General features: G+C 39.7%; 2 protein-coding genes and 1 non-coding gene across 11 annotated transcripts in view; 1 reads left to right on the top strand and 2 right to left on the bottom strand.

Moving 5' to 3' along the window:
* The window catches only part of srpk2 (SRSF protein kinase 2), a 70,300-nt gene extending 55,641 nt beyond the window's left edge, over nucleotides 1-14,659 (bottom strand). For 3 of the 8 annotated variants that reach the window (XM_015017266.1, XM_015017268.1, XM_015017276.1), the window contains exons 1-2: nucleotides 14,553-14,657; nucleotides 14,242-14,311 (exon numbers count right to left, since the gene is read on the bottom strand). In XM_015017266.1, coding sequence (XP_014872752.1) covers nucleotides 14,242-14,311; nucleotides 14,553-14,568 — 86 coding nt within the window. In that variant the 5' untranslated portion in view covers nucleotides 14,569-14,657. Of the gene's footprint in view, nucleotides 1-14,241; nucleotides 14,312-14,552 lie in introns of all 8 variants that reach the window. The other 5 variants (XM_015017270.1, XM_015017271.1, XM_015017275.1 and 2 more) reach the window with 2 other exon arrangements.
* A 1,181-nt stretch (nucleotides 14,660-15,840) lies between these two features.
* trnat-agu (transfer RNA threonine (anticodon AGU)) lies at nucleotides 15,841-15,914 on the bottom strand. Its single transcript has one exon. It is a non-coding gene; the product is annotated as a tRNA-Thr (tRNA).
* Nucleotides 15,915-17,240: 1,326 nt separating this feature from the next.
* Nucleotides 17,241-25,479, top strand: pus7 (pseudouridine synthase 7). Of its 2 annotated transcripts, XM_015017278.1 has the most exons (18): nucleotides 17,241-17,351; nucleotides 17,520-17,622; nucleotides 18,285-18,608; nucleotides 18,700-18,784; nucleotides 19,284-19,400; nucleotides 19,504-19,648; nucleotides 20,791-20,808; nucleotides 21,122-21,233; nucleotides 21,323-21,400; nucleotides 21,587-21,715; nucleotides 22,312-22,437; nucleotides 22,529-22,590; nucleotides 23,011-23,171; nucleotides 23,330-23,456; nucleotides 23,602-23,703; nucleotides 23,910-24,039; nucleotides 24,179-24,270; nucleotides 25,016-25,479. In XM_015017278.1, exons 3-18 carry the CDS (start codon nucleotides 18,295-18,297, stop codon nucleotides 25,150-25,152), a joined length of 1,935 nt encoding a protein of 644 aa, XP_014872764.1. In that variant the 5' UTR covers nucleotides 17,241-17,351; nucleotides 17,520-17,622; nucleotides 18,285-18,294; the 3' UTR covers nucleotides 25,153-25,479. The 2 variants fall into 2 exon arrangements, with proteins under 2 accessions (XP_014872764.1, XP_014872765.1); XM_015017279.1 differs by lacking the exon at nucleotides 20,791-20,808 and having other exon boundaries at nucleotides 25,016-25,203.
* Nucleotides 25,480-25,740: the final 261 nt, after the last annotated feature.

The raw sequence follows: 25,740 nt of genomic DNA, 5'->3' as shown, positions 1-25,740 counted from the left end.
AGTTTTATATCATTAATTTTTTTTAATTATCGCAGGACTCACTGATATTGCATGTTACGTTTTTCTAATATCCTGCAAATATCGTCTACAAGGATAAAAACTGCGCTATACAGTTGGGAATATTTCAAATTTGGGCATAGAGATGATGCCCAAACCACCGTATGATGCCTTTAACTAAAAATGCAAAAGCTTTTATGCTGTCATGTTTGCTTATTTAAAAACAACAAATTTAATAAAAACAGAAGATGTTCATTTTAAAATTAACATGGGGTGGTTTAGGTACAAACTGAGCTTGTATTTATTTGGACTGAAAAATAAAAATTGCTGAAAGTTTTAGAAAATATTTTCTGCCATTTGTAATTTCTTCCTAAGAAAAAAAAACGGGAGGAAAAAAAAAAAAACCCTCTTGAAAACCAGAAATTGGATTTCAAGAGATTTTATTTTGAGTCATGTTGACCTACCCCATCTACATCCTTTGATTTTTATTTAACCCCTCAAAGAGTGCACCAACATAGTTTGAAGGTGGATGCAGTGTGAGATCTCAGTTTGATTTAATTCAATTTTTTTTTTAAATTAAATGTCAAATGAAATAATGTCAATTTGACCCGCTAATCACTGATCAGGGCAAAATCAAAGGAAATTAGTCCAATTCTAATAATTTACTGATTGAAGCATCTCTAATTGGCATTTTGAAATGCTATGAAATTTGTATTAATTTTAGGATCACAGAAAGCACACTGTATGATTTTAGAAATAACTGGCTGCAATTCATCCACACATACAGATTAACACCTTCTACTTTCTGAGCTTCATTACTCATGAAACACGCAGAGGGGCAATACGTTCGAATCAGATTCTGATTTCTTATTATTGCTTTTATTGTTATTTTTGCAGTCATATTGTAAAGCAGAGCTTTTTCCTTGAGAGATAAAGAGGGACAAATGCTGTTTGGTAAAGTTCAGGCAATTGTCCAATCATCTAAATTTCCCTTAAAGTGATGGTGACACCTCTACATCCCAGTGTGTGTGTGTGTGTGTGTGTGTGTGTGTGTGTGTGACAGAGCTCTTTCACTAAGTGGTGTATGTTTAATGGATGAATGAGTGACCTGTGACCTCTCTCTCCTTTCTCCACGGCCTCAGCTGTGCCGCCCGGCTGATACGTTTAAATGGATCACATCAGGTAACACCTTCCACCAGCCTCACCACACAGATCCACACATTCAACTTTCTCAGACACTTAAAATCCCCACAGGAATGTCCACTGCTTAGTTTTTCCATATGAAATCTACGAATATAAAGGAAAGCAGACAATCAGATCGACATATGCATGGACTGGCGACTCATTGAGTGCTAGAAAAATTGCTTAGTATGCAGTATGAAATGAAATAACTTGACAAAGCATCTTAAAGGATTTTGCGTTCTGTTGTCAAAAGTCAAACAGAAACTTGTTAGTTGAATTAGTTGATCGCCTGATGCAACCAGAACCTGAACAGAACTGATGCTAAATGCATCTGCAACTATAAAGAAACATGTTTTATAAATAATTGTTCAACTGAATTCAATGTACATATAATTATATTGTTATATTTTTTATAATAATAATAATAAGATGCCTTCAAGTAACTAATGCTCGAGTATTTTCCTTGAGTTTGAGATTTTAGTATCCAAGCAGCTCTTCTTTGATAACAGCACATCAAGACTCAAATTATGAAGACTCAGCTACTTTCTATGTAAATGTTATTTTATGATTTTACATCCCAACCCAGAAAACCTATAAAACCTAAAACAAATAAAAATAAAATAAAAAATCTGAAAACAATTTTTATATTTCCCACTTGTAGTAGAATTAAAATATTGTATATTTATGGTAAGTGATAGAATCAGTCATTAAAAAAACAATTACTGATTTTAATTAGCAAACAAGGTGACGACTAAAATATACTTTTTTTCAGTCGAAATTACCAGGAGAGAAAGAATCCTTTCATCAAAGTCTAAAAGATGGGACATGTCTGCCCCCTAATGGACGGACTGGGGAATTGCACTCTTGAGAGTGAACCTGCACACAACGCACTTCTCACTCAATACGAGTCCTCAGTAATGGACTACAGGGCAGCTGGGGAAGGTGAACAGCAGCACTTTGGGGAGTGTGTGTGTGTGAGGTGGGGGGTTAGATTAGGATAAACACAAGATGTTTTCCACTTACTTTGTTTGCAAGCATGGATGAAGGGCAGGCAGAGACCAGGGGGAGGCTGGGTGAGGAGCACAACAATAAGGACCCTGTGCTCCAGAGCTGCGAAAACAACCCTGCAGCCGTAAAAGGGGGCAGGCCGGAGGTCACCACCTTGCATTATGTCAGCGCAGTGAATGCCATCATTTATCTAGCAGAACTGCTGATTTACTGTCGCAGATAAGACCCAAGGACGGGGTTTAGCACATAAATATGCTTTGATCTAATACTGGCGTAGCACCTTGCTCTACACTTCGTTTTGTCTGGGTCTGGATGAAAGTTAAAATTTTATCGCCAACGTTTGGCCATGATGAAATATAGCGGTTCTACATTTTTTGTGCTGTAAACAACCATCTTCCCCTGTAGAAAGAGAGAAGTGCCAAGCCGAACAAGATGACCGATAATGTTCAATATTTGAAACTGAAAGGCTTCTTTCACTTCCTCGTCTGCCATTGCTAAAACAGCCAGACTACAATTCTAAAACAGAAGAATCGACGTCGTCGTTCACAACTTGTCGTTCTGTTCATTGATTGGCTGAAATTCTTCCGGAGAAATCAACTTCAATGGGAGAAAGTCAAGACTGAGCAGTGTGGAGAGATTAGAATCGAGTGGAATTGCGTGCTAATAACATATTAATCAGGTCTGTGTATGTGAGGCGCCACGCAACACCCCATTGTTTTCTTAGGGGTATCAGTGCAAAGGATGAATGGAGCACACTGGAGTTTGTGCTTGTAAGGACACAAAAAGTCAAAAAGCTAAATGGGTGTAGATAGTTTTGAGAGGCTCTGTAGTTTTATCTGAAACACATCTAAAGATAAGGCCCGCATAAATGTAAAAACCAGCGGATTTGACATGAATAAATGACGCCAGGCTGTTCAGAGGAGTCATTGGATGTTTACGGCAGCAGCAGCTTTGATGGAAAGAAGCTGATCCCGAGTACACACACTTGATGAATTACCGAGCTGAAGAGACACTGAGACAAACAAAAAATTGTGGTTAGACTGCAAACATGGGCACCGACTGCCACCGACTCGTGCGAGTGTGTATTGATTCTGCTTTGCTGTCCCAGAGTCTGCGTACATCATATCATCTGTAATTACTGGTGAGCCAAAAGGGAAAAAATGTTTGACTGTGCTGCTCTGCGGAACCACCGAACCACAACGCTGACATGAGAGGCATCTTGATTCCTCATCAGATGTTTTCTGCAGATTATTTTCCACTTGAGCTTATTACTGTTATTATATCTTATAAAACATGGCGGATAAATTTAAATCAGCAGCAACAGGCGACAGCTGACAGATGAAGTTCAAACAGCCACGTGAAGATCCAGATTATTTTCGATCCTTTATTTGTAACCACAAGCCTTCTGTCGCAAGTTGGAAGGGGAGTGAACCTTTTCACTTTTTCACAATGCAGCTGCTCGGGCCACATCGAAGCTGCCCTAAGGTCGGCGAGACCAAATGAAAGCGATCAGGAAGATTGGTGAGCTCTATAAACAATAACTAGCAGCATTTTTATCACTTTATCAGAAAGGCATCGTTCCGAGCGGCCAGTGTGCTGCAACAACAACTAGTATGGAAAAATATATATAAATACAAAATATTTCAGAAAAGAAATGATCACAGTAAGAAATAAATTTCATTACTAATCTGCTTAGTTTACAGAAAATCTTTTTACAGCTCAATGAAACCATCATTATTCTGGAAGGTGATGCATTTCAAAACAATCATCTATTGTACTAAAGCAAATAAACACTGAAAATCAATGTTTTTATTTTATTTGCTTTACAACATGCATCCATTTTCTTTACATCCTTGTTGCTGGTGCCTATCTCCAGCTATCGTTCCAGTTGAGAGGCAGGGGTCACCCTGGATGGGTCACCAGTCTGTTGCAGGGCAACACAGAGACAAACAACCATGCACACACTCACACCTAGGGGCAATTTGGAGAGGCCAATTAACCTGATAGTCATGTTTTTGGACTGTGGGAGGAAACTGGAGTACCTGGAGAAAACCCATGCATGCACAGGGAGAACATGTAAACTCCATGCAGAAAAACCAGGGTCAGGAATTGAACCCAGAACCTTCTTGGTGCAAGGCAACAGCTCTACCAACTGCACCACTGTGCAGCCCCTGCTTTACAACAATATACTGCAAAGTTGTGTAGACAGATTTGTTTTTATCCTTCAGTAGAGTCATGAGCTTTTCATTACAGTCATGGTTCAAATAAATTGTTTAGGATAACCAGTCCACATAAACAGCCGGAGCTGCAATGGTAGGTTTTAGATCAAATCATATCCGTGTGTTAGAATGGCCTAGTTAAAGTCCAGACCTCAGCCTAAATGAGAAACTGTGGCAAGACTTGAAAATGAATGTTCACAAATGACAGCCATCCAATCTGACTAAAATAAAGCTTTAAAAAAAAAAGGCCAAAAAATGATCTAATCTCCAGACTTACACAATTTAAGTTAGCACCATATTGTTTCACGCTTTTTGAATTCAGTCAATTTAAAAAGAACGAGGAACTGGATTGTTTGGATTAATTTCCAGACTCATCTGTGGAAAGAAAAGACGAGAAAAGTCTGAGGAACCTAATAACTATGACATTAGATACACTATAGATTTCTAGGTCGAATGTAAAAGCTACAAAACCATCTTCAGTATATGATGTCTGTGAACACATTTGCTAAAATTAACAGGATAAAGTGCATGTGACTGTTGCCATTTGCCCAGATTGCAGACACAAGAAGAAAATGCAATCCCAGGTTCATCAAACGAACAGTAAGGATGGTAGAAAAAGAGCAAAACGACTCAAATCTGTCGAGCTGAACTCCAACATAAAGGTACGTCCCTTTCTGACGGCATCGTCCTTCATATTTGAGTCCATGAACATCCAGGGTCACTTGAATATTGACAGAAAAACCAGGCTGTCAAATCTCGACAATCCTCAAGCTTTCAATGTTTACAGAAGCAAAAATTAAGAAAATAACAATTACTGTTGAATGGCTGCGAAAACTGTAGTCAAGATCTGATTCCCAGTTGTTATAAGTATATTAAATATTGTTTTAAACATAGAGGTTGTTATTCCAAATAGTTGAGTTTTATATTTAATATTTAAAGCTACCTGCAAATGTATCCTTTTGTCTGTAAATTATCAAAAAAATAAATAAAATTACGTCAAGGAGTTCTGACCTCAGGTTTAGCCAGAAGGTGGCAGTAGAGAGCAGCTATGTGGCTTTTCATCCTGTGATGAGCTCCTGTCTTCACAGAATTACATGCCCCAGTAATGACTCTCCATGACAACCCACTGGCACTGCCCCCACAGGACTGGACCCCATGTCATGAGCGTAACACGCGAGGGGCAAATCCGTACTTCCTGTAAATCCTGTCTGGATCACAAACCGAGAGAACTTGAGGGTCTCTTCTTCTCAGTCGCCCTCGCTCGGTCTGATCGACACGCTGATCTTTGAGCCTGAGTGAAAAGCAGCATGACAAATCCTGAACCAGCTCGAATCAAATCAACAATTCGTCTCTAAAAGCACGTGAGCGAATGAGATTGATTTCGTATAAGCACAGATTATCAGCGCTGCCTACTTCTGTATTCAATTAGTCGGTGAGGGAGTAATAATATAAGCATTGTGGCCATCAGGGGAAAAAAATCCTTCCCACTCAGACACGCAGGAAACGACTAATATCTCCACACAATTCAGTCTGCAACAATGAATCATCTGAGAGTAGCAGACCCTCTCTCTCTCTCTCTCTGACAGGATGAGAGTGGGCTCATTCATTTCTGCTGGATTTGAATTTGACATGTATGTGAAAGCAAAGACTTTAGGAGAACTTACCAAAAATTGGTTTATTTCTGTTTTTTAGTCTTTTTTTTTTTTTTTACTTAGAAACAAGAACACAAAAATCATCCACCATTTTTGCAAACAACTTTTCGCCAGCAGGCTCACCTCGCCCACAAATATGTTAGGTTTCCAGATTGTGCCGATTCCAAAAGTGGCCGAAAATTGATCATGCATCTCTAAGACATGCGTCCTCTGCCAAGTTTTTAGATAATTAATCATGCGTGCACAGCTAGATTTATGGTGTCTGATTAATTCTGCTCCTCTGACGGTGTAAAGCACAGTTCAGCAGCCTGACGTAAAATGAATTTCACCCTGCGCTGCCTGCATGACAGAAAGTGGGTGTGGAGGGCTTTGTTGTGGCCAAGACAATTATGAAAGCACGATGATCTTTGTCCCCTTCGTGAGTGGATGCCTATCCTTCAGGTCTGACTGGTAGTGACAGGAGGCTTTGACTCATCAAAAGTTATTCTAGTTACAGTGTGAAAATATTCATCCCTCTTGAACCTTTACAAATTACCAAAAACAGTCAATCGGCTTGCGATGAATTGTCGTTTAACTGTTTATTAGATTAAAATTAGTTCCAGTCGCTTGATAACGTCCGCTAAGACCCTCTTTCAGTGTTGCAGTGTGGCCGCCATCCAGCAGATGGCGCCACGGGACATCTGTAAGAGGAGCCGGTCACAATTAAAGATGGCAGAGCTATCCCAGAAACGTGTTTTGAAATATAAGCACTTGACAAACTCCACAAGTTATCACCTTAAATAGCCGAGCTTTATGACGGAGCAGCATCAACTTCTCAACCAAAAATGACTGATTTGCTATGAAGGCGAGGAATGTGATGAAGACAGAAAAGCAGAGAAATGTGATGATATAAAAAGACATAATGTCAATAAGTATCGATTGATTTTGACCTCCTTCTAAGTTTAATAATGTCAGAAGGCTTTGTTTGTAAAGATGTGCTTCAACACATCTTTACATTTAAATTTAGGTCAAATTTAGCCCATCATATTGAACTAAAGCTCAGACCTAATTAATTCTCCCTACCACTTTTCCCTGTCAATATTTCTTCTTTCCTTTCCCCATTTCTCTCTCATCCTGCTTCTACATGCTTGGCTCAAAGCATTCGGCCTCCACTACACCCAGTATTTGATGGGAGAAGCACTACTGGCTTGAGGCACACAAATCTGCTCACCAAAGGTCAAACCACTGAGATCTTCTTCAACTCATCCAGAACACAACACACATAAGCCAGAGACCCTACGTGGAGACGGCAATTTCATTAAACACCGAAATTCAAAGACCTGGCTTAATAACCAATCAGTATTGGCTGACGCCACATCAGTGTACAACGCTAAATAATTTCCCTTTAACAACCGAAGAGGATCGTTTCTTTCACCTCAACTGAATCTTAAATGACTTCAATGATTTTGAAAGTTCAGACCATTAGTTTGCATAAACAATCAAATATTTGTGTTTTTAACAACCCGATCAGGTCCAGACTTAATGCCAATACTTTATACAGCCGCCCTATGACATTTAATAAGGTTGGAGGAATTTCATACCATTCCTCTTTGCACAATTTCACTCGGTTGAGTCCTAGGTCCTCTCTTTTATTCAGCTCAGCACATCATTTTTTTTGTAGGATTTAGTTCTGGAGATCATAGTTGGTTCAAAACAAGGTTGGTTTCTATCTGGTGAAGAATCTCTTTGCTAAGTTGGCCCTATGTTTGGATCACTGTTTTAGGGAAAGACCCAGTGGTAACACATTTTCCGTTTTCAGACAGAAAACACCAGATTTCCCATTAAAAGTTGCTGATAATTCAGTAATCTCAGGGAAGCCATAACTCTAACAACGTTCAATGACCTTTGGAAAAGAAACAGGCCCACAGCATCACAGATCCACTACCATACTTAATAGTGGGCACGTTGTGCTTTTATACATATTCATCAATTGCTCTACATATGAACAGAGGTGCACCAATTGCAGTTTGCTGGCCAGTTGTGATAGTTGGACAGAGAAGGCCTTTTTCCAGGTTGTTATTGAGAATGTATGGCCTCAATATTTCACATTTTGAAAAATTTAGCCTTTATATGACATCATATTAGATCATTATATTACACCCTAAAAAGCCACATTACTAACTAAAAGTTCATAAACACCCTGGTCAACTTCAAAAAAACAAACACTGAAGTATTAAGAAAAACTAAACTTTAATCTAAAAAACAAAGCAGCTAATATTATTATTGTAATGCTATTTGCACATCTTTCACAGAGGAAACAATTAGTGGGTGGGAGCTGAGCATGGGAACGCTGGTCAGACAGGGAGGTTTATGTAAAAATGTGAAATTACATTCAAACTGTGCTGCTGATGAAAGACTGATACGGCGCCTACGAAGCACAAGAACTGACCCAATGAAATGACTAAATTGTTGGTCGTTTGCAAAATCTTCTACACAACTGAACTTGGCATGTTCTGTCTGCCTAAACTTTCATTTTCAGTTTGTCACAGATAATATTTTGGTTTGATTTCAATACATGAAGTCTTTGTCACAGATACTGGTTTCAGCCTCCGCATGATTCCAGCTGCCCGCTCTCCTCCACATTCAATAGCTACGAAAAAAAAAAAGTCTGTGCACAAACAATCTGCGAGGTTCACAAAGCGCTGTGTGGGAACATACGTCATTTTGGGTTCAGCTTGTTTCATGCAGAATGGCACACAGAGCTAGGAAAGGATCTGCAAGCTGACAGATATATATCCTGACAAGAATATTAGCATTTTGACGCACCACTGCTGTCAGGAAAAGTTACGAGTAACAAATGCCAACATACTGAGGTAGCTTTATTTGTTCCGCTCCTAAAACAACAGCTGGAGACAGGAACCGACTCACCCCAGAGGACAAACCAAAAAGATCAAGAGGAAGTAAAAGGCCACAGCTCCATAGAGTTTGACTTGTTGCCAATGCATCGATGCCAGCTCTAATTAGCCTTTCTTGCAGACTTTGGCTTCATTTGCAGTGGCTGCAATCGTCGTGGAAAAGGACACAATCTGGAATTTCTCCAGCTGCTTTATTATAGGAGTCATCATGGCGACAAGCTCAATAATGGGGTGCAATCATCTATTATTTGTGGTAAGAAATCCAATCCAATAAAAGGTGCACTTAAAATGAAAGGCAACTTATGTCACAAAATTTGCCACGTAAAGTGGAAATAAATATTACATCAGCTTGTTTAGACCAAAAAAAAACATTAATGTTGCTAAATATAAATCATCTGCAATTTCAAGAGTCAAAATGTGATGTAAAATTGACATTTTTAGTTGTACATGCTGCTATAATGTTTTTCCCTCATCAAAAGCATACCTGGAGTGTTGCTTTGATTCTTTCAATCATGTTTGAGAAATCCTTTAATCGTCCATGGCAACCTTTCAAAACGCCTGGATGGGCCAAGCCCCGCCTTTGAGGACAAAAGCTCCTCCTCGGAGTTGCCGTTTCTAAGCTTCCAAACTTTCGCACCGACTCCCCCACTCAGTTAATTGATGCTAACCAGCATCAATTAGCAAACACCCGGTCTGAGGAGCTCATAATACGAGCTGCTTCTCAGTGCAACGCTGGTAAAAACGTCGTTAAATGGTTAATTGAGGAGCAATGTTGTGATGACTTCTTGAAGGCAGAGTGTCAGAAAGAGCAGGAATTTCTTAAAGAGACAGAAGCCCAATTCCACAAGGTGTTAAATTTCATTGTCCTCGCAAACAATATGCTGCTCTGGGTGACACCAACTAATGAATGCTACAGCAGTGATTTTTCACACTGGGCAGTTCATGCAGCTGTGGTTGGCTGAGATTGAAACATCAAGATTTTTGATGTTCAATTTGCTTCGCCCATGTTCTCTTTGTTGGGTTGTCCAATGCGCAGGCCGTGGCCACCACAAAAATTTAAGCAGCAGCCATTTAGGATTCATTCTGTAGCCCTAGTGGAACCATTGCAGCCTGAGTTTCTGGACTTGCTCTTTGAGAATCAGTGGCTACTTGCCTTGTTCTCAGATTGCGCAGTTTGTAATTCGGTGATGCAGAAAGCCTCAAAGAATCTGAAGCTTGTTCAAGTGTTGCTTTAAAATGATCCAGGATCACCGGGTAGCACATATAAAAAGTGTAAGAGAGGCATACCCATGTCCTTGGAGAGACATAATTTCTTCCAAATGCAGCATTGGAGGGATCCCAACCCTCAAGCCAATTCAGCAGTGGAAGTTTCTACTTCCATCCAGATTACCAGTGGCCTTTGAACCTTTAGTTCTGAACACGTTATCCTTTGCAAATAAAAAAAGTGCTTGTTGTCTTGATCTCCGACTTTTCCTTTTCCTTCCAAATTCTGATTAATTTTTTTTCTCCCTCTACTTGAGCAGAGGAAAGTCGCACCCTTGATTACCGAGGCATCCTTTATAGTGGCAGAATGTTCAGTTTTAAATAAAGATTTTTTTGTCATATCTTGTGATTTTTATTGTGTGTGTGCTCCAAAGTAAAACAGCTGACAAAACCTCCTCCTGATTTCAAATCTTTTGCCACAGGGGTTGTAAAAGTGTGAGGGTTTGTGATCCAGAGACCTCTCTCGCTGATACAACACATCTTTTGTCAAAATGCTTCCATTAGCCTCTTAAATATTTCATCTTAGATCCAGTAAACTTCTGATAGCGGCACGTATGTGGACAAAAATGTCTCCAAGAACATCCAGTTCTGCATGGCCCGGCCAAAGAGGCACAATGGATAAAACAATAACGGATTGAACTGAATCACAGAAAGCTTTAATACTTGCCAACAGAAGCTAACGTTTGGAAAGTCCAGAGGCAAAGCATTCCCTTCAAGGAAAGAGGGTAGGGTTTGGACTACAGAATGATGCTGCTATGCCTTTCCTTAACTTACCCAATTGTTCTTTGGAAAATAAACTCAGACTGACTAATATGAACCTGTAAGCAGTCACCACTATACTCTAGCTATGACGGTAGAAATGATAGGCATCTCTTGAAGATGAAAGAGTAGTTCAAATTTACTTTGACGTGCAATGCATGTTATGCATCAAGACACACAGCGGGGAAAAAATCTCAGCGCTACCGCAGAACACAACATCTAATTTTCCCTAAACGACTGGGATACAGCCAATCAGCGACTAGTAAAATGAATGGTGCTCCCGGGTTGCATCCTATGGAAACATCAACCAATTGTGTGTCAAGTAGTATTGTGCCTAGATATTTCAATTTATAAAATTATCTTTCAAATATATTAGAATATGTGAATAGGCAGCCTTCTATGAATAATGTGGAACCAAAAAAAAAAAATCTAATTCTGAAACATGAATAGGTGGAGGTTCGCTGTATTTCTGCCTCTGAACAGGTGAGTTCAAACAGAACAAGCCTTGTCTTTTTTTTTTTTAAATGGGAAAACATCAAAGTCTAGTAGATAAAAGTAGCACAATTGAAACAGTAATATGGCTGTGTACATAATGCTCTACAGCTCTTGGTTTTGATAGCGGTGAGAATGTGAGCACAAGATTACGTAATGGTTTCTGAGCCGGACCCATGGAGCTATTGATCAGGTTCATAAAAGAGGTGAACAAAGCCCAACAATGGCAAAAGTCAGCTCTCAAAGACGGAGGAACGGAGTTAAGAGTACATCCAGGTCACGAGAGCCTCTTCAAAGCTTCCTTTTATTTCTGCAACTTTCAGTTCTTGCACAAAGAAGTGAAGTCAAACCTCAAAACTAAACAAACTTTGTTACGAGGCACTCTAGCATATCCATACGACCCCTACGTCAGTGAAGAGCAGGGGCCGGGATGAAAATATGTGTCCGTGTGCACGTTAGGTGTGGTAGAGTTCAGGGAATTGTGGTCAGGTGGTGGATGAATACTTTCAAGAGAAGATTTTAAATTAATATGCATGCAAGAATCTTTAAAAGAATGCATGTCAAGGTGGCTTTTTGTACATAAACACGCACAACTTCAATCGTATGCAACTCCAAACCTAAAGTTTATGAAATGAAAACCTAGTTTTATTTATAACCCCTATTACATTTTATTGTTTCTGTTTAACTCGCCTTCATTACTGACACACAAACTCTTGCATTAGTGCAGCTTCACAAGCTAATCAACAACTGGTTAACTGCATTAACCAATCAAGATGAATAATTTACTTTGTACATTTTTTAATGAATGCATCTCTTTGAGTTTCTTAGATGATAACTTTGTGTGCAAAAAAGCCTCAGGCTGGTGTCTACAGCAGTACAGGTTGTGTGTGCTGCCTCCAGTCGTCGACAATTTCAAAACAATAATGAGGGGGCAGGAAAAAAAAAAGTCTGCTTTACTGTCAAATGAGACCGATTATAAATGTATTTTTCTTCTTTAAAGCACTCAAAGACAAAGCAGCCATCACCGTGAAGCTGCTAATTTCTGCACTGTGAAGTTCGGCTCATTGTGTGTCTGTCAAAGTGTTTATGAAAATGTTTAGACGCATGTTTGACTGATTTAAAACCAAGTCGGTGTACGCTGATCTGCAGCTTACCTAACAACTTCACTTCATGCCCGCATGATTACATGGCAAGTAAAAGATATTGAGAAACGGATTTATTTTTTCCTTTGGTTTGCACTCGTGACTGAACCGAGGTTAAGTTTCTGTTTATTTTCTGTTGACTTTGATTATATTTGATATTCTATTTATTTTTGGCTTCTTCTATAGCACTTCAGTTGCCCAACATTAATAAGCCACATGCCAATTACGGGATTATACCACCATCATCACGATACTAGATAATTTACATATATTATTATTCACACTTTGACGTGCGGAATCTACATTTTATGCTGTTGTACGCAAGAAGCAATATTGTAAAAAATAAAACAAATACATACAATTAAGTAGAATTGCTGTTTTGGAGCCAAAGTAAGCCCCGACAAAAAAAAAGGTTTTACAGAGTAAATAGAAATAAAAATAGGTCATTCATTGTAACCCTAATTGGTTTATAACAACCTAAAGGTCACTTGAAGACCTGCTGACTCAGAACTACAACAGGACCTCAACCTGTGCAGCTTAACCCAACTCAAACATTTAAATTTGTTTAAAGGGCTGGATTATTATTATCATTCCTGTTATTTATTTTACATGTCTAACGTCTCCTGCGTGTACTCCATGGTTTCAGTTCATTTCTGTTGGTAGCATCGTTATCTTGGCTGTTTGTTTAAACAGGTGAAAGGAAGAAGCCCGTGTCTCAGTGATTTTTTTTTTTTTGAAGCTAGAAAAGGGAACAATAAATAATGAGCCTAAACAGGTCCATAAAAATGACACCAAAGAGCCAAAACGTGACCGCCGTCGCACCTGGAAACAAAATTACATGGTGTGATTGACTTCGTTTTACCTCTCTGGCGGCGTTTCCATATTTTTAACTGCTTCTACACACACGCACATTGGGGGGTGGGGGGTGTGGGGGGCTGCCCGCGTCTCAATGCCTCCGTGTGTGAGGAATTCCAGCAAATTCCTGCGGCCCCCTGGGGTGGTCGCTCCGATGGTATCACCTAATTGATGCCTGCTTGCTTCTGCTGCCGGTGACGTCGCTCCAATAGCGTCGTGCCATGAAGGAAGCCCCCCTACTCATCTGCACTCCGATTCGCATGCACTTTACAGAGCCACTGCAGCGAAATCACGCTGAAATACTACTGCAATCAAGAGTCACAACCCGGGAAACAATGGTCCGCGCAGCCGAGTAAAGTTACATGACATCCCACCCCCTAAAAAATGATAATGAAAAAATAATAACACACGGTATATTGGGAGGGCGGTTGGGGTAGGGGTGGGGGGTGGGGGGGTAGAGGCGCTGCCTACGCTTTAGGACGGAAAAAGCGTCACACAAAAAAAACCTCTAAGAAATTAAACCAAGATGCCAGTGGAGATGGTGAAAACACTCTACAGAATCAGCTGGCAACTTCAGATACTCCACTGAAGCCTGCTCGGATGGAAGAACACGCCTTGTACCATGTGTCTAATATGCAGCCGCAGCGTCACAGCCACACACACACACACACACACACACACACGAGAAAGAACAAACTAAAGTCCTGCAACGCAAACAAACACGTCCCGTCCACTGGGCAGAACAATCCCCAACCACCACCGCCTCCGCCCCGCTTACCTCCGATGGTGACCCGCTTTATCCTTCTTCCCCTTCGGCCGCCTCTTCCTAGCCTGAATGGCCATCACTGCTGGTTCAAGTTTAGCGACGTTGAAGAAGTCCCATGAAGACAGAGGAGACACAGAGAGAGAGAGAGAGAGAGAGACAACACAACATCCTCATCACCATCATTAGGGCTTAAAGCTGGCTGCCACGGGTCATGCAGCGTCGTTTGTGACTGACGCTTTCTTACGCCTTGTTTACGTCCACCAGCCTGAGAGTTAAACACAGACAGGAGCCGGTTAGCAGAACCGGGTTGAAGAGACACGCACCTTTCTTGGAGCTCATGTTTTCTCCTCTTCCCCGGCAGCAGGAGCGGGTCGTACGGCGGCGCCAGCCGGGTCCTCTCCCTCTGTACCCGCTCACACTAACCTCATCTGTGTTTGGATGACAAGCGCGCCCCCTGTCGATCCAAGCGGGAATCGATAGGGATGGTGGAGGATGTGATTCAGATTTTGAGATTAAATAGAGGGAGGGTGCGTATTTAGGGTTTCCTCCTGAACAGCTGCTAACTGCTACGGCAGTTATCCAATGGGCCACCATGTTTTTGAGACAAAATATGTTTAAAGTTGACAGGAAATTTGAAATTATCACTAGGTAATTATGTGATATTGGAAGACATTACCAATAATTAAACACCAACTGTAGATTGTAGATCGGGGCTAAGTTGTATTTGTATGAGTCTGATGATATTTCATAAGGCATTTAGCAAGGTATCACCTAAAAGTTAACATCTAAACTGCAACAAAACACAAGGAGGGAGGGAAAAAACACAGTTGACACATAACATTTCAGCATAAATGTTGTTGCAGAGCAGCAATAAAAGAAAGCATGACTAATGTCCAGAAAGCTTTTGCACATATTTAACGTGATAAAGGTACATATTGATTTAAATACAGTCGTTCATATGGGCAAGCAACTGGAGACAGTAGAAAGGAAAGAACCTCGAGCAGAAACTTACAGAGGCTTCTACCCAAGAATTCAGGAAAGACATGGCAGTAAACAAATGGAAAGTTATTATATTTATCATGACTTAAAGAAAATATGCTCTTCACAATCTGTTGTCCAGCAGTCTAGACTTGTAGCAGAGCAAAGAGTCAGACATAACTGATTCTCACCAATAAAAACAGGATGGCTTAGTTAATGGCCTTAAAAGTAGACATGGTGTCTGCGTCCTTTATTGAAACTGAGAGCTGGTTTTACAAGAAGAGAGCTGACAGCTCCACCTCCCATTCCACTCCTACACACTAACAACGTCCCGTAAAGTAACAAAAGCTTATTTTTCTGAACATATCTACACAGATATGTTTGGATCAACTAAATATTAGACACAGCCAGGTGACTAACTGAGATGGAAGAGCATCTCAGTTATACTCAAGAAGTTTTGTTTTCTTTTAAACAATATTATACTGATATAAATATGTTTTACTTTTAACAACGAATGTTGAGAAATCTATCATCTACACTTTATAATGCAGGATTTTATTTTTTCAGAATATAAAATCACCTATATAAAACACCTGTATGGTTGCTCCTATAACATAGAAATTAATACACAAAAGGCACCGCTGGGATTTGAACCCAGGATCTCCTGTTTACTAGACAGGCGCTTTAACCAACTAAGCCACGGCACCACTAATTCAATGTCCCTACATCTACTTTTTAATACTGAGTGATGCATGACTATTAATTTTAATGAAATAATGGTAAACTACTTACAAAAGTATCATCATTATTATTTTCTTTTTTGTGAAAGGCTTTTTTAGATTATAGATATTATGTGTATCAAGACACTAATGCAGTCTGAGAAAGTGTGTTTGTTATAAAATTCTTTTGGAAGGGATTTCTGTTTTCCTTTCCGTGTTGTATTTTCTGCTCATGGAAAAATTGTTGTGGAGTGTGATGCAACACAAAGCGCTCAAATAACTGCATATACATATAAAGCCATCATAAAAAGTGTTTTCTGAGATTTTCAATTTTTAAAAATTGGAATGTTGGTGGTTTTAATTAATTTTAGTTCCTTATTTGTTTTTTTCATTCACAAATTATTATAAGCTTCTAAAGATACCACATTCTTTATGGGAAGAATAATAACATGTCCAATTTTGTAATTTTATTTTTAATAAGACGAGGTCAAACCCTGTAAATGCAAAATGTGAAATCACATCTGTAGTCAACCGATTTACGTTGTTATTTTTTTATTGGTTTTATTATTATTATTTATTAAGTGTTGGCCTTAAATATAAAACATACCAATAACAACTTAATCACTTATTGGTTATTGTTTTGATACATTCGGCTAGGTTGTTGAAGCAATGGCTGCTTTCCTACCAATCTGTATGAAACCAAAGGAGCGGGGACTTCTGTGCAGCTACTTTGGTATGGCTCCCTCTAGAGGCCAAATTCAGGAAACGTGGACAACTTCATTAAGTAGTTCAAAAGAAAAAACGAGCCACTTTTAAAATAAATACACCACATAGATGCAGCCATTTGTATAAGAGTCCCAACTAAACATTGAATGTATGTACTGTACAAAACATATTTTTCAATAGGTTGTCGGGCTTGTATTGAATTTTTTTCTTGGTTACATATAATATCTCGTGGTTGAGGGAGTAAATGACAGCATGCTAAAGAATTTTCACACAGCAGTCTTGCCCCTAACTGTCTCGGTCATAACACATTTGTGTAACATTAATTAAAACATTAATTTCACTGTAACTAGCAAAAATAAAAGCCTGAAATTAATCACTTTTTGTGTGATAAATATTTTTTTTATCGGAGTTTTTTTTTTCTTTATCAAATTGGTAAAATAAATACATTTTCAATTATATTCTAATGAGGTTTTTTTTCAACTGTTTCTATTGTGTTGTCAGTTTTGTTAAAAGTTAATAAAGCTGCATTTTGAAGTCATTAAATGCGTCACTTCCACATTGTCAGCTCCTCCAGCCAATCCCCGACGTGGGCGGGCTTTGGGCTTAGATGTGTTTCCGGGGTCTTTCACACATGCACATGTGATAGACGCAGTTTTTCTTTACCACTTTCCGTCCTCTGTTGAACATCAACACAAACAGGTAAACAGGTGTATGTCAGTCATCCCCGCGTTGCTCGCTTTTATTTACTCGTTGTTCCAATTTACGTTCGGCTCTCCAATTGATGACCTTCCTCAGCATTAGCACCATTTGGCTTTAGCTGCTTAGTTTTAAAATGATTGTGATGGTGGGGTTTCTTTTCGTTGTCAGCGTCAAGCTGGGCTCCTAAGACGTATCTGGGACTGACTGTTCGGTGGAAGATAAGAAGAGTTTTCCAGATTCACAAACATTCCCTGCTCCACCTTTGCAAACAGTATGTTTTAAGATTAATCTCTCTCTGTTTACCCTGTCATCCTCTATGCATCCTGGGAACGTCAGGTCACAGTTATTTTAGTTATCGCCTATTTTGAGGCCTATAAAAAAAATCACTCTCTGTAGATTTTTAATTTAAACATTTTTAAAACAATACTAGAAATACATTAAAAATACAACAAAAAAGTGTATAATTCGAATCATCTGTTAAATAAGAACATAAACATTTAACATTTGAATGCAATAACATGGCATTCCTGTAGCGTATGCCTGGTCATTTGTCGCAAAGGATGCATTTGCATGGGTGGCACATGAAAATCATATTTACAGACAGTATGTGTGTGTAATTAAATAGAAAATGTATATAATTTTTGTATCGTTTTGGCTTAATTACTTTTCTGAGTATGCTTCTCTTTTTTTTTTTTTTTTTTTGGTCCAGTTAATGATTAATTGATAACTAAAGTAGCTGATGATTAGTTCAATAATCGATTCATCACGATTAATCATTTCAGGACACGCATTGCACTTGAAATATAATAATTAAGCGACCAACTACTTTTGGCTGCAGTCATTTTCTGTCACACATTGCCGTGACAGAAAATGTATTTAACAAACTTTGTGCAGTACATTTAGATCAACAAGAAATGTTTTGTTTTGCTTTAGCTCGACTTTGATGGCTGAGTCAGAATCTGTGTCTAACGCCACCCCGGTCGGAGAGAAGAGAACCTGTCTGCAGGACGGGGACGAAGAGACGCCAGCGAAAAAGCCAAAAGTCGACGGTGAAAACGGGAACGCTCCCAACACAGATGGCGGCGGTGGTGGTGAGGAAGAGGAGGAGGAGGAGGAGCAGGAAGGACAGGCAAGTGACGGAGAGGAGGACGGCGAGAGCTTTGCTGACATGATGAAGCACGGCCTGACTGAGATGGACGTCGGCATCCTGAAGTACGTCAGTGACCACGAAGGGTTCTCTGGAATCCTGAAGGAAAGGTTTGGTCCTCCTCTGGTTTTGCTCGACAATATGTTTTTGAATATATCTTCACGTGCGATAAATGGATCCTTTCTTGTGGCTTGTGTTCAGGTATTCTGATTTTGTTGTGCATGAAATCAACAAACAAGGAAAGATAGTGCATTTAGATGATCTCTCCATCCCACCAGACAGCGAGGTAAGATATCGGTCGTCTTTCATTCCAGAATTAAGTTAAGTAGGGACGTCCCGCCTGAAAACAGTTTATTTGCTGTTTTTGCTTCCAGCGTCTTCGCTGCAGCAACCGATTTGGCCTATTTTTCAGCATCAACATCTTTGCAAAAGGGGGGAAAACAACCAAATCGCTGTGGGGGGGAAGTTAGATAAAAGCTAAAAATTTCAGCAAAGCGACACTTGCTTGCAGCCTATAAGTGATTCACAAACAACTCAATGAAGATAAGGCTATCTGTGAAGAAATGCTGTCAAAGTTTAGGGTTTTTAATCCTCCTTTCCAAACGGTTTTTTTTTTCCCCAATTTAGAAGATATCTTTTATAAACATGGCATTGCAAACAATTAGAAATGAGATATTAATCCCTAAACTTGACAACGTTGAGAAAAAAGTATTTTTGTTTAAATCTATGCATGATTACGATTTATCCAGTGTTCTTCTTCTGTTACGCGTTGTGTTTTTTTTTAGGAAGGAGCAGAAACCGAGCAACAACCGAATGATTGCGACGTGCTGACGGAGGAGCAGAAAAAGCAGCTCGGCGAGCTGCAGCTCTTCAAGAATAAAGAAGGAAACGTCTCCATCGAGGTGAGCCCGAAGGAGACCCGCTTCCTTTTTCAGCGTAGGACTCCCAAACGAGCACCGCGGTCCGACGAGATTTCTCCACTGTGTCTTTCCCCCACTTTCGTAGGTGAAAGACGATACGAAGGAGAAAAGAACGCTCGTCCACAAAGCCATCAAGACTCAGTTTCCTGGTCTGGAAACAAAGACCGAAGAGAAAGAAGGCCACAAGTTCATAGTGGCCTACCATGCTGCAGGGAAGAAGGCTTTAGCAGGTAAAAATAACTCTCAGCTTGTACATTATTAAGGTTTACTGCATGTTTCTCTTTACCTGTACCCAGACTGCAGAGCCTTCCAATAGTATTCTCACCTCCTCTTTATTTTCTTCCACATTTTCTCACATTACAACCAAAACTTTTATGTAAATTTACAAAATTAGTGCATAGTTGTGAGGTAGCAAGGAGAACGATACACAGGCTTTTTTTGTGAGTGAAAATCTGAAAAGTGTGGCAGGTGCAGGGCGTTAGGTTTGTGGTTGTAACTTGACAAAATGGGTACGAGTTCATCTGCAAGCCGCTGTATGTTGCATGCACATGTGCATGATTGACACATCTGCATGATTCTGCTCAGAGGTCACACTGATGCTTTATTATTATTATTTTTAATATTTGGGATCAGTTCTGAAATTAAAAAAAAATCACTTGTGTGTAAAAACATTTAAACAGAGAGCAGTTCTCCCAGGCTCCTGCATGACTCACATCAGGGGTGTCCAAAGTGCGGCCAGGGGGCCATTTGTGGCCCCTGGAATATTTTTTGTGGTCCTCAGCTCCAGTTCAGATGCAGCTTTGGCCCGTCCAGCACAGGTGGTTGATGGGGACGACTTTATCCTAATCAGGGTTAAAACTATTACTGACATAATTTTCTTACAATGGAAAATGCTAAGTACAAGACGGGGTATTCATGTTTTTATAACCGAGCTTTTATAATCAACAGAACCAGAGACTTTTACTTTGCTGCACTCGCATCAGATATTTTCATTTAATTATTTATAACATTTGGCTAAATGTAGCAACCATTTTGAAACAAAGTGACCCAAATCTTGTTCTTATAATACATCTGTTCAATCGAGCCGAAAAGCATTTGAAAAATAATTATTTTCCTTTAATTTGGCAAACGTGCAAAATCCATCAAGAATCCTAACACTTTCCAATGAAAAAAAAAAATTCTTGATTTTCTTCTCTTTTTTTTTTTTTTTTTGTCTGCAAATACTTTTGACTTGACGATTTTGGCCCACGTGACAAAAAGTTTGGACACCCCTGTCCCACATCCTGACATGGCAACCTGTCCTTTGGTTTGTTGGAGCCTCTTTTCTTAGTAACATTATTCTATCCTCCTTTTGCTCTTCTCTTGTGGATAGAAGTCAAAACAGCTGCAGGTAAGAACTGTCTAAAAAACAGTGGCTCTGGTTGAGATTCATGCTGAGTTACTGGGTGTAAAGGAATAAAATCAGAAATGCTACATAACCAGATCACTTACTTAAAGATTGAGCCTAAACTAGTTTATGATTGTGTCTCGTGTAAAGCATTGAAAGGGGTCGTCTATGTCGCGCTGCTAAACACATTTGTATCTTCAACTTTGTTGGTAGAATCGTGGTGTTTTTAGTGAGTTTTTGTTTTCTAAAAAGTTTATTTGAAATGTTTCTCATCATGTTTTTTTTTTTTTTCTTTTTTTTTCTGTCTCCACAAAAGCTCCAAGGAAGCACTTTTGGCCCAAAAACCGTGGCAGCTATTGCCACTTTGCTCTTTACAAGGAGAACAAAGACACCATGGACGCAATCAATGTGCTGTCAAAATTCCTCAGGTCTGATTTTGACGAGAATTATTTTTTCTTTTACGTATAAGTAACAAGGCGATGTAAAGCTGTATGCAACGATCCATGGGTTTTTCCAGGCTTAGACCCAACATGTTCTCCTACATGGGCACCAAGGACAAGAGGGCCATCACAGTTCAGGAAATTGCAGTTCTCAAGTGAGTGGTAGACAAATTTTTTTGTTGTTGTTTTCTTTTGGCTAAATTGCTGCTACAACGGTTGCCATTCTGATATACCTGAACTATTTGGTTTTGGGTTTGTTAAATATGTGTGCGGTTGCTGGGAAATCAACCACAGATTTTCCGATTTGTGGATCCGACTTGTTTTCCTGTCCGCTTACGTAGGATCACCGCAGAGAGGTTGGCTCACCTCAACAAGTGCCTCATGAACCTGAAGCTCGGCAACTTCTGCTACAAAAACCATCCTCTGAAGCTCGGGGAGCTGCAGGGAAACCACTTCACTGTGGTCATCAGGTCAGCAGAAACAAGAACAGTACAAGTGTTTTGCACAAAATTCACAAATGAGCAAATGTTGGTGAAATACCAACATTTGCTCATTTGACGATAACGAACCTGTTTTTAGATCCAATTTTTAGGGGTTTTGTACTTTTTGCTGTTTGCAGCCTCACCTTTCTTTTGCAAGCTAAAACGGCATCATGACTGATACCAATATGTTAAAAACCATCAGCCAATACTGATTTTATTGCTGATAACATCGCGCATCCCTGGCATCCGTTTAATTTGGATTTAATCCTCCAACAAAAATATTGAATGAAACTCAAAATTTAGTTTTCAACGACTTTTTAAACAGGATATTATATATATTTATTTTTTTAGCTAGCACTGCTCTAAAATTTTATTTTTTCTTTGTTTGTGTCCGAAAAAAAGGCATTATTGAGGTGATCCCTTTTGTAAAGCTTGATTTTATATGTTATATATGTTTATATGTTTTCTTTTAGTTTTGTGACAGCGCTACATCCCTGTCAGAATTTTTTTTATAATTTTTTTTTATTTATATTTTACATCAAAGCTACTTTCTGATTTTATCTCTCTTTGTTGTTTCTCACCAGGAACATCTCAGGAACGGACGAGCAGGTCCATCAGGCCATGGGGTCCCTCAAGCAGACCGGCTTCATCAACTACTACGGGATGCAGCGCTTCGGCACCACCGCCGTGCCCACGCAGCAAGTAGGCAGGTGATCTGCCTGCAGAAAATCCCGACAGGATGCGGCGAATTGTGACGCTCCGGAGGGAGAACTCAGATCGTCTGGTTTCGCTTTGTTTCAGGGCCATCCTGAGAAACGACTGGAACCAAGTGGTGGATTTGATTCTCAAACCTCGACCTGGAGGTTGAGTTGTTTTTTTTTTTTTCTCTTTGCTTTTAAAGCTGCTTGCCAGACATTTTTTTAAGTGCCTCCTACTTAGTTTAGATAGAAATGAAAGCATGTCATTGTTTTGTATTTAATTTACTTTTTTTGTTGTTGTAAATAATTATGTAAGATGAAATGTTCCCTTCCTAAAACAAGCTCCAGTGCCTCTGATGACATCACATAAGGCATAAAGCAACTGATGGAGTTTCATTTGAGTACATTGTCTGTATTTGTTTTTCATGTTTTTAATCAGTCTTCCTTCAAATATACTTGCAACTGAAATACTTATACGGTAGTTTACATATAGTTTACTAAAGCCCCAGTGATGACTCAGATTTTTGGTTCTGTACAGCTGTAAACAGTATCTTACGCCGCCTTTGTCTGGATCACTTTCTACAGCAGAGAAAGAATATCTGGTTCGCTGCAGGGAGGAGTGGGCGAAGACGCAGGACCCAGAGGCTGCGCTGAAGAAGCTGCCAAACAAGCGCTGCGTGGAGGGACAGCTGCTCCGAGGCCTGTCCATGTACGGCAAGAAAAACATCGTCACCGCCTTCGGACTGGTTCGTTTCATATCTTCAAAACCGGGGCGTGTTAAAGCGGGAGAAAAATCCTTTGTGATAGATGTTGTTTTGTCTTTCATCCCTGTCAAAACTTGCATAGATATGAATTCAGCAGAGATAATTAACACACAGATTTGCTTTTGCCTTTATTTTTCTAGATTCCCCGGAACAACCGGCTGATGTACGTTCACAGCTACCAGAGCGTGGTGTGGAACACCATGGTGAGTCGCAGGATCGAAGCCTTCGGCCTGAAGGCGGTGGAGGGCGATCTGGTTCTCAGAGGAAGTAAGCTCAGTTTTCCTTTAACTTGTTCCGAAAAGTATTTCTAATCTAAAATGAACAGAGTTTGGTTTAAAAGTGATTTATCATAAAGGAAAATGCTGTTAAAAGCTGAATTTTCAGCCTTTTTGCTTCTCGTCTGCTCCCACAGCCACAGCACACGTCCTGACTGCAGAGGAGGCCGAGAGCCACTCCATCCATGACATCGTGATGCCACTTCCTGGGTATGATGTCATCTACCCCTCCCACCACAGTAAGACATGTCTTTGTGATTCCCTTTCTTCTTATTATAAATATAAATTTATTAGGAAAAATTAGGGACACCCTGTGTGTCTGAGTTGTCCCAATTATGAACCGTTATGATCAGTTATGAGATATATATATAAAACAATAGATTTAAAAATGAAAAAAAAAAATCCCTTTTTATTGGAAGATGTAATTAAGCCTTGTTTCTGTCAGTCGGTGAGGGATACAGGGAGCTGCTCTCTGCTGACGGCCTGGACCTGGACAACATGAGGCACAAAGTGAAGGACTACTCCCTGGCCGGAGCCTACAGACGCGTCATCATCAGACCCACTGACGTCAGCTGGTTAGCAGGATTCCATGTTTTGTTTGTTTTTTTCTACATTAACCCTCTTGGTGGTTAAATAATTAGACTTTTGTTTGAATGCTGTAGTGATTTTATCTGCTTTCATAAGAGACCCTGACGCTTCGTTCTCTTGTCGCAGGGAGGTGATTCACTATGACGACCCGCGGATCTCTCTGGTGCACAGCGATTTTGAGAAACTGGAGAATAAACCTGCTCCTGTCTTCAACAAAGGTCTGCTCATTTCAGATCTCCTTTGAACAGGAGCCATATGAAAAACTTTTTTATATTTTTCTTTTTGTGTATTTTTTAAAGATGCAACCTGTTTTTTGTTTGTCAAAAGTAACCAAAGGTGATTAAAGTGTAAAAAATAAGATGACTTGACCCAAAAGCATATGATCTCCCTATCAGACGTTACTCTGACAAAGCTGAACTCTGAAATACCTGTGGCGATTGCCTGCCAAGCGTATCCCCAAACTGCTTTTTTAAAATCGTGTCCTGTTTTCATGTAAAAATGTAGCTTCTCTTCATCATATCCATGTTTCCTGTCAAGTTCGTAGAGGGCTGCTAAAACTGTACTTGTTAAATTTTAAGCTGAACAAAGCAAAGCACTACATCTATTCAGCAGGAGAAACAACCTTTTCAATACTTTACCTCCACTCATAATTACCTGGAACTGCGTTGAAGAGTTTGGCTAGAAAAAATGTATCAACAAGTCATATTAAAACTGAATAAACATGCTAGCACTAGCTGCATGTCTCACGACTCCATTAGAACACTGTATAGTAGCTTTTTTAAGCTAGCGGAACCGTGGTTAAGCAGAATATTAAGGTCGACAGTTGGGTCTAAATCTGTTGTGAAAAAGTGATGGACCGACTGCAGCAACCTGAACGTCGTTAGCGGGTCAGAATGTCGGCTGTTACGAAAACCATCTGTCACAAGAGGTGACCTGTGCTGTGTGTCTGATTCCTCCCCTCAGACGGGAAGTACCGGGCTCTGCGGATGGAGTTCTCCCTGCCTCCCTCGACTTATGCTACCATGGCGATCAGGGAGGTCCTCAAGTTGGACACCAGCATTAAGAAACAGACGCAGCTCAACACCGTTTGGTTTAACTGAGATCAGACGACTCGTTGGCCTCGAACTGGACTGCTGCAGGCACAAATCTACGTAACGAGTTATTTTAGAGTTCAATGTGCAGAGAGAGTATCTGAAAGAGCAACAACTCTGTTCTCTACGAACATGTTTGTTGTCTGTGGTGTGTGCAAGGATGAAGAGCTAAACAACAATATTCAATTTTATGATTTTACTGTATATTTTCAGTGATGATATAAGTAAGAGCTTCACATTCTGGATGCTTATCACTCTGATGCTGGTTTGTACAGAAAAGTTTTTTTGTTTTTTTACTTCTGGCTCTAAATAGGAGTAAAGTTAAAGTGACTAACACCTGAGTCTGATTCCATTTATTAAAAACATTTATTGCTGTGGTTTAAAGCATATCCAGTAACTATAAAACTAAAGTTTATAATTATTATAGTAATGCAGTAAAAACCACCGTAACAGTCAAAACTTTTTTTTCTCAACATTTCCTGTTTAGAAAATGACACAGTTAAGTTATAAGAATATTTGAATAGTTTACAGCTATTTAAAAAGTGCCATTTCATCACAATGTTTTACTGAAGCTGGTTTATATTCATTGGTAAAATC

The sequence above is a fragment of the Poecilia latipinna genome, unplaced genomic scaffold, assembly GCF_001443285.1.
Source record: "Poecilia latipinna isolate Pla-1442-1.1 unplaced genomic scaffold, P_latipinna-1.0 Scaffold2122, whole genome shotgun sequence".
Taxonomy (NCBI): domain Eukaryota; kingdom Metazoa; phylum Chordata; class Actinopteri; order Cyprinodontiformes; family Poeciliidae; genus Poecilia; species Poecilia latipinna.
Note: the sequence above shows the minus strand (reverse complement) of the source record. Positions and strands in the feature narration are given on the sequence as shown.